Here is an 8,147-nt window from a genome sequence, read left to right as displayed (position 1 = left end):
TGTACATAGGGCAGTAGCCTCTAAGGTGCAGGGTTGAGTAACTGGGTGGTAGCCAGCTAGTGATGGCTATTTAACAGTCTGATGGCCTTGAGATAGAAGATGTTTTTCATTCTCTCGGTCCCAGCTTTGATGTACCTGTACTGACCCCGCCTTCTGGATGATAGCGGGGTGAACAGGCAGTGGCTCGGGTGGTTGATGTCCTTGATGATCTTTTTGGCCTTCCTGTGACATCAGGTGCTGTAGGTGTCCTGGAGGGCAGGCAGTTTGCCCCCGGTGATGCGTTGGGCAGACCGCACCACCCTCTGGAGAGCCCTGCGGTTGCGGGCGGTGCAGTTGCCGTACCATGCGGTGATACAGCCCGACAGGATGCTTTCAATTGTGCATCTGTAAAAGTTTGTGAGGGTCTTAGGGGCCAAGCCAAATTTCTTCAGCCTCCTGAGGTTGAAGAGGTGCTCTTGCGCCTTCTTCACCACACTGTCTGTCTGGGTGGATGATTTCAGGAAGTCCAGGACCCAGTTGCACAGGGCGGGGTTCAGACCCAGGGCTTCGAGCTTAATGATGAGCTTGGAGGGTACTATGGTGTTGAACGCTGAGCTATAGTCAATGAACAGCATTCTTACATAGGTATTCCTCTTGTCCAGATGGGATAGGGCAGTGTGCAGTGCGATGCAGTGCGATGGCGATTGCTTCGTCTGTGGATGTATTGGGGCGGTGTGCAAATTGAAGTGGGTCTAGGGTGTCAGGTAAGGTGGAGGCGATATGATCCTTGTGGAACTGACAGCGTTTTAACTACGTTACAGATATGAAACAAACAGACAATCATAATATCAGTAAAAAAAAATATCACATTCCCAGTTTATGCTACAAAACCAATTTTTAAAAAATTGGTTCTATTTGACTCAACATTCCATGACGTACAGTAAGACGTTGTTGGCAGAATAGATTGATGCAGTTCAATGCATGATTAATATAATTCACCAATCCATTTCTTGGTAGTCCAAAAAATATTGCTATCAGGTTGTAAATCACAGCTGGCCTGGTACATTGTTTGCTGCCTCCATTCGGGATGCACTGTTTCAGTTTCAATGACTCAATATTCTGGGCAAAAACGGATGAATGTAACTAAGGCTGGGAATGTCAATACAATCAAACTAGCAAGGGCAATGATCAGTCAGTCATAACGTGGCTAATAGGCTAGCATATCTATTTATGTAAGAACCTAAAAACACAGAGCCTAACGTTGACTAGATAGCTAGCTAGCTAGCTGCTAGGAGGATGTCATGTCATGCCATTGGAGGAGGTGAGTGACTTTTTCCCCTCATATGGTTTTCGGTGGCTATACACAGCTAGAGATGCAGGTGTCATTTGGTCAGCTAGCAAGAACTTGAATGACTGTTATTTAGCTAGCATATCTATAGCGTACCACAAATTCACTCTGGCTATCTACTCCGATTTCAGAGCACTCTCATCTTTTCATGGTTGTTTGATCAATAGTACTCTAAAGTTCCCAAATATAAGAGGACTCCCGTGGTATTTACATATTTGCAGAAATCCATTCAGGTGTATTTTGTGGCTTTTGGCGAATGCGTTCTAATGATCTAAAGTCTCGCTGATGCTACTGCCTGTAAACACACAGTCCAGTTCAACGTGAATGATGGCAGGCCCGTCACCGTTCTGCGTCCTTGGACAAGACAAATGTTTTTATTGGGTTTTATTCACTGCAGTGTCTATAAATTGTCCAGATGCATGGTGCTTTCCACACTCTGTATTGCTATAGAATTTTCTCATATGCCTTAGAATGTTTGGGAATTACATATACTAAGAATTTCAGAAAACGTGAAAATGACCATATCTAAGTGCTCGCTAGTTAGATTTTGTATTTTTTTTATTCACATTCTTCCTGGGGGTGTATATGAACATATCTTAATAAGATTTAATGTTGCTAAAATGCTGTCAGTTCCACTTTAATAGACCAATAAGAATAAGAGTTCCAAACCTCTCTGCCAATAACAGCTAGTTTTCAGTTTTCCCCCTCCCCACTCAGACCACACCCAGATAGTCCTCGCAAAATTCTAGCTTGATAAATTGCTGTTTGCTAAGAAGCTATTTTTGTTTATTTTTTTACAATTTTAATTTAAAAACACAGAAATTATATTGAGATTAAAAAAAGGCTACATTGGACCTTCAATCGATCAAACAATCAATCAGTCAACCAACCAATCAATCAATTAATCACTCAATCAAAACTCTGTCTATCTCTCGCTCTCTCTTGCTCTTTCACAGAATTATAGAACTTCCTAAAGGATGAAAGGATAGTTTTCAAAGAGAGAATGAAAGAAAGAGAGACATTTGAGAGGAGAGAGGAGGAGAGGAGAGGAGAGGAGAGGAGAGGAGGGGAGGGGAGGGGGGAGAGGAGAGGAGAGGAGAGGAGAGGAGAGGAGAGGAGAGGAGAGGAGAGGAGAGGAGAGGGGAGGGGAGGGGAGAGGAGAGGAGAGGAGAGGAGAGGAGAGGAGAGGAGAGGGGAGGGGAGGGGAGGGGAGAGGAGAGGAGAGGAGAGGAGAGGAGAGGAGAGGAGAGGAGAGGAGAGGAGAGGAGAGGAGAGGAGAGGAGAGGAGAGGAGAGGAGAGGAGAGGAGAGGAGAGGAGAGGAGAGGAGAGGAGAGGAGAGGAGAGGAGAGGAGAGGAGAGGAGAGGAGAGGAGAGGAGAGGAGAGGAGAGGAGAGGAGAGGAGAGGAGAGGAGAGGAGAGGAGAGGAGAGGAGGAGAATACCTCCTATTACGCAAGTCAGGATATCCTCAGTATGTCACTGTGCTATATGTATTGTGTAATATTTTTCTCTCTCTCCTGCCCTCTCTCGCTTTCTTCAGGGCGAGAGCAAGACCAAGGACCTACAGGCCTCTGAGTCCCATGAACATATGTCTAGTCCACACACACACACACTCACCTGACACCCGCTCCCTTTGTTTGCTCCCAGGCCCTCTCTGATGAGGCAGCTAAGGTGGTGTACCAGATGAAGAGAGCCAGCAGTGTGTGCCAGAGCAGAAGGAAACAGACGGACATGGTGGCTCTGTGAGGAGCCAGACCACAGCAGTCACAGGTGGCAAAGCCAATTTTGCAGCATCAACAGTTGGGCAAAAACTGGTCGCCATGTTAGAGACTGTCCAAGACTGGACACTCACTCAAATAACTCCTAATGTACTACCTAAATATTATATAAATATGTCTCGTATGAATGTTTTGGTACTTGTACATAAAAATATATTTAAGATGACTGGTGTTTTGATTTTGTTATAAGACCTATTGTAAAGGGAGTCTTTTCTTTAAACCTACGTTCTCTCCTTATACCTCCTCACACGCAAACACTCTCCGTCTGGTCAACTGGTAACCGAAGAAGAAACCTGATACATAATATCATGATCCAGTTTACATAAGGACTCAGGCAGACGTCTGTACACAGACACAAAGCACATCAGACGAACTCCCCTTTTATCTACAGCAATCGCTGCTGATGGAGGCACAATGTTATGTTTGCCCTAGCACTCAGACAACTAATTCAAATCAAAGGTGTGATGAGTTTGGGTTCCCAGGGGTTGAGAGCCACTGATCTACAGTACCTGGCCCTGGGGAAACCAACTCATTGACCCACCACCTGTTCATAATTAGTGTATAGATACACTACATGGCCAGAAGTATGTGGACAACTGCACGTCGAACATATAATTCCAAAATCATGGGCTTTAATATGGAGTTGGTCTCCCCTTGCTGCTATAACAGCCTCCACTCTTTTGGGAAGGCTTTCCACTAGATGTTGGAACATTGCTGCGGGGACTTGCTTCCATTCAGCCACAAGAGCATTAGTGAGGTCGGGCACTGATGTTGGGCGATTAGGCCCTGGCTCGCAGTCGGCGTTCCAATTCATCCCAAAGGCGTTCGATGAGGTTGAGGTCAGGGCTCTGTGCAGGCCAGCCAAGTTCTTCCACACCAATCTCGACAAACCGTTTCTGTATGGACCTCGCGTTGTGCACGGGGGCATTTTCATGCTGAAACAGGAAAGAGCCTTCCCCAAACTGTTGCCACAAAGTTGGAAGCACAGAATCATATAGAATGTCATTGTATGCTGTAGCATTAAGATTTCCCTTCACTGGAACTAAGGGCCTAGCCCGAACCATGAAAAACAGCCCCAGATCATTATTCCTCCTCCACCAAACTTTACAGTTGGCAATATGCATTGGGACAGGTAGCGTTCTCCTGGCGTACACCAAACCCAGATTCGTCAGTCGGACTGCCAGATGGTGAAGCGTGATTCATCACTCCAGAGAACGCGTTTCCATTGCTCCAGAGTCCAATGGCGCTTGGCATTGCGCATTGTGATCTTAGGCTTGTGTGCGGCTGCTCAGCCATGGAAACCCATTTAATGAAGCTCCCGACAAACAGTTATTGTGCTGACGTTGCTTCCAGAGGCAGTTTGGCTTGTGTGGCCTACCACTTGGCGGCTGAGCCGTTGTTGCTCCTAGACGTTTCCACTTCACAATAACAGCACTTACACTTATAGTTGAACCTTTATTTAACTAGGCAAGTAAGTTAAGACCAAATTGTTATTTACAATGACGGCCTACCAAAAGGTAAAAGGCCTCCTGTGGGGACGGGGGCTGGGATTAAAATAAAAAGAGACCTAAGACAACAACACAGCATGGCAGCAACACATGACAACACAGCATGGTAGCAACACCACATGACAACAACATGGCAGCAGCACAACATGGTAGCAGCAGGGACGGCCTGTTCAATAGGGCGATATGGGCGACGCACTGCCAAACGGGAAAGGAAGGGATTTTTTTTCTAATCAATTATATCACGGCAACAGTAGTTATCAGTGTTGTAATCTATACGTCTGATCTGCCACAGTGCCACACTGCCACTAAATGTCGAATCAGGCTAAAGTCGTGCTTCAAATGGCTCCACCCCCTTTTGGGGCGATTTCAGTCAGATTGAAAATCGCCCAGAACTTCTGTCATAGACTCCCATGTAAAATCTATTTTTTTCAAATTTCAGAGCCTTCAATACAATCTCAATGGGTGTCTGTGGGCTTGCACTTACGCGCTTTCGTCATACGTTACGTAACCATGAACGTAACTGAGAAAAGAGTGGATTGTTTGAAAGAAGTTCCTTTTAATCGGCGAACAAATGAAGATAAATTGGCAACGAAACAATTAGGACCTCCCAGACCAAATTTAATAATTCAACAGGTTTCTACTAAAGGCGGAAAGTCCCACACCCGAGGATTTTCCAAAAATTGGTACGAACGAAAAAAGACATTGCCACTCACTCAACTGGATGACGAGGGATACAGGCTAGCTGTCCGCCGCCACAACGATGAGGTTAGTGTTGATAATCACAAGTTTACTGGATGTGGATATGGTGTAATAAAGGCAGTTTATTCAGAGGTAAATATATCTGGAATCGCGTTCACGGACCCGTTCGTCAAACTCTTAGGGAGCTATAAATTAAGCCCCATTACTTACCATATCAGATAAGAGAAATTGCTGCAGCTACATATATTTTACATCCTGGCCCTACATAGTTCACTATTTGCATCACTTACCAAAATATTACATGTGGTCATATATGCTTGGAAAGTGGAGATGCCATAGAACGTCAAAAAAGTAAACATTGCTGGAGACACATTGCCGTTTTGGAGAAGACATCGCGTTTGCTAGCGAAGAGATTTGTTGTGGCAAATGAACTTGGGCTGGGAATTGCCAGGAACCTCACGATAAGATATATGCATCAGCATTGCGAGTCTCATGATTCTATACGTATTGCGATTCGATACTGTGATTTTATTGCGCACCATATGTCTGTTGCAGAGGGATCAGAAAGCCATGAGAACGAGTTTTGATCAGTCATGGAAATAAAAGTGCTGAAAACAAATTGGCTCCCAATGTGAAAAGATTGAGAACAAGCTATGAAGGAACAATAATGGTGTTTTGGTGCAGGTACAGCCAACTAGCGCTAAAATATTGCGATATTGTCAATACAGTATATCGTAAAGTATCACTATGTAACTCGATTTCTTTCACCCCAATCCCTCAAATTAACGGTAAATAACTGAATTGTTTGCCCCACATTTAGCTAAGATGATTAGCTAGCCAGCTAAAATGTTTTAGTTAGTTAGCAGTCGCATCTACAATAGTTTACTGTCAATAACATGTCTCCAAAAATGACGTGGTGTCTCCAATTGTGTTGACATTTTACAATTGCAATGCGCATCCATGAGTATCCACTTTCTGTAGCTCAGCTGGTAGAGCATGGTGCTTGTAACGCCAAGGTAGTGGGTTCGATCCCCGGGACCACCCATACACAAAAATGTATGCACGCATGACTGTAAGTCGCTTTGGATAAAAGCGTCTGCTAAATGGCATATTATTATTATTATTATTATTATTATTATTATCTGAAGAGAGCCCCGAAACATTGTGTGCAGACATTTTATGCAATAAATGAAGTAGGTTCAATCTAGTAGTTCTGATCTTCTGATTGGTCCTGATGAGTTGGGCGAGGTCCCCTGCAGGCTACTGTCACTGTTGCATTGGCTCTGAGTCGGGTTCTCTGTCTTCAAATGTTCAGCCTAAGAGAGGGGATTTTTGTGTGTGTGTGTGTGTGTGTGTGTTTAACAGTGATGATGTGTGTGTGTGTGTGTGTGTGTTTAACAGTGATGATGTGTGTGTGTGTGTGTTTGTGTGTGTGTGTGTCCTCAGAGCAAGAACTCGTGAGTTGGAAGAACTGAGAGGCCTATGGCGTGGGTGTTGTCCTTGGCCACCTGCTGACAAGGCTGACAAGATAGGACCCTTTTGTCCATTGTTATTGGATAGGAACAGAACTTATAACCAGCTCCTGACCTAAATAGATCTTAGCACAACATTTTACTCAACATATCATATTCCATATTCACTATAACAAATATATTTACTACGACATTAGCAAGAACCGCCACATCCTCAGCCGGCTAATCCAGTGTGTGAAGTTTTGCGGAGTGTTTGAGTTAGCTTTGCGAGGCAAAGATGAAACTGAGGGCTCCACCAACCCTGGTAAGCCAACACTTTTGAGATCAGTCAATAAATGCTTCTGGTATTGACTTATATGCTGCCCCTGTCTTCATGTTGTTGCTGGACATATCTTTTTTTAAATGTGTGTAGGTCACCTAAATCATCAGAAAAATTGCCCCTCCTGAGAATTTTTTCAGGAGCTGCCACTGGGTAGCAGCACAACATGGCAGCAGCACAACATGACAACAACATGGCAGCAGCACAACATGGTAGCAGCACAAGACATGACAACAACATGGCAGCAGCACAACATGGCAGCAACACAAGACATGTTACAAATATTATTGGGCACAGACAACAGCACAAAGGCAAGAAGGTAGAGACAACAATACATCACGCGAAGCAGCCACAACTGGCAGTAAGAGTGTCCATGATTGAGTCTTTGAATGAAGAGATGGAGATAAAACTGTCCAGTTTGAGTGTTTTTTGCAGCTCGTTCCAGTCGCTAGTTGCAGCGAACTGAAAAGAGGAGCGACCCAGGGATGTGTGTGCTTTGACGGCTGCAGTAGGTATCTCAGATAGGTGGGAGTGAGGCCTAAGAGGGTTTTTACTAGCAGGGTCGAAATTTGACGAACTGACTTGCTGGGAAGGTGGCATTCTATGACAGTGCCACGTTGAAAATCACTGAGCTAAGGTTAGGGTTTTTGGGAAGGGTTAGCTAAAATGATTAAGGTTAGGGTTAGGGGAAGGGTTAGCTAAAATGATTAAGGTTAGGGTTAGGTGAAGGATTAGCTAAAGGGGTTAAGGTTAGGGTTAGGTGAAGGATTAGCTAAAGGGGTTAAGGTTAGGGTTAGTTGAAGGATTAGCTAAAGGGGTTAAGGTTAGGGTTAGGCAAAGGTTTTTTTTTTTTTTTTTTTTTGGGGGGGTGGGGGGGTAGATCAGCTTAATATTGCAGATAGATTGTATCAATGTAATTGTGTGCATCACTTCCAATCCCCCATGTTTATATATATATATATATATATATATACAGTGAGGGAAAAAAATTGTTGATCCCCTGCTGATTTTGTACGTTTGCCCACTGACAAAGAAATGATCAGTC

At 44.3% G+C, this 8,147-nt stretch overlaps 1 protein-coding gene across 1 annotated transcript in view; it reads left to right on the top strand.

Annotated features, from left to right (window-relative positions):
• LOC311120184 (circularly permutated Ras protein 1-like) overlaps positions 1–3,269 on the top strand; it is a gene marked incomplete at its 5' end in the record, with an annotated part of 20,902 nt that extends 17,633 nt beyond the window's left edge. The window contains one exon of the mRNA XM_084194800.1: positions 2,974–3,269. Within this exon, the coding sequence (XP_084050926.1) occupies positions 2,974–3,072 (99 nt within the window). The remainder of the gene's footprint in view (positions 1–2,973) is intronic.
• Between the last annotated feature and the right edge of the window lie 4,878 nt (positions 3,270–8,147).

The sequence above is a fragment of the Coregonus lavaretus genome (genome assembly GCF_964263955.1).
Source record: "Coregonus lavaretus genome assembly, contig: HAP1_SCAFFOLD_3228, whole genome shotgun sequence".
Lineage (NCBI taxonomy): Eukaryota > Metazoa > Chordata > Actinopteri > Salmoniformes > Salmonidae > Coregonus > Coregonus lavaretus.
Note: the sequence above shows the minus strand (reverse complement) of the source record. Positions and strands in the feature narration are given on the sequence as shown.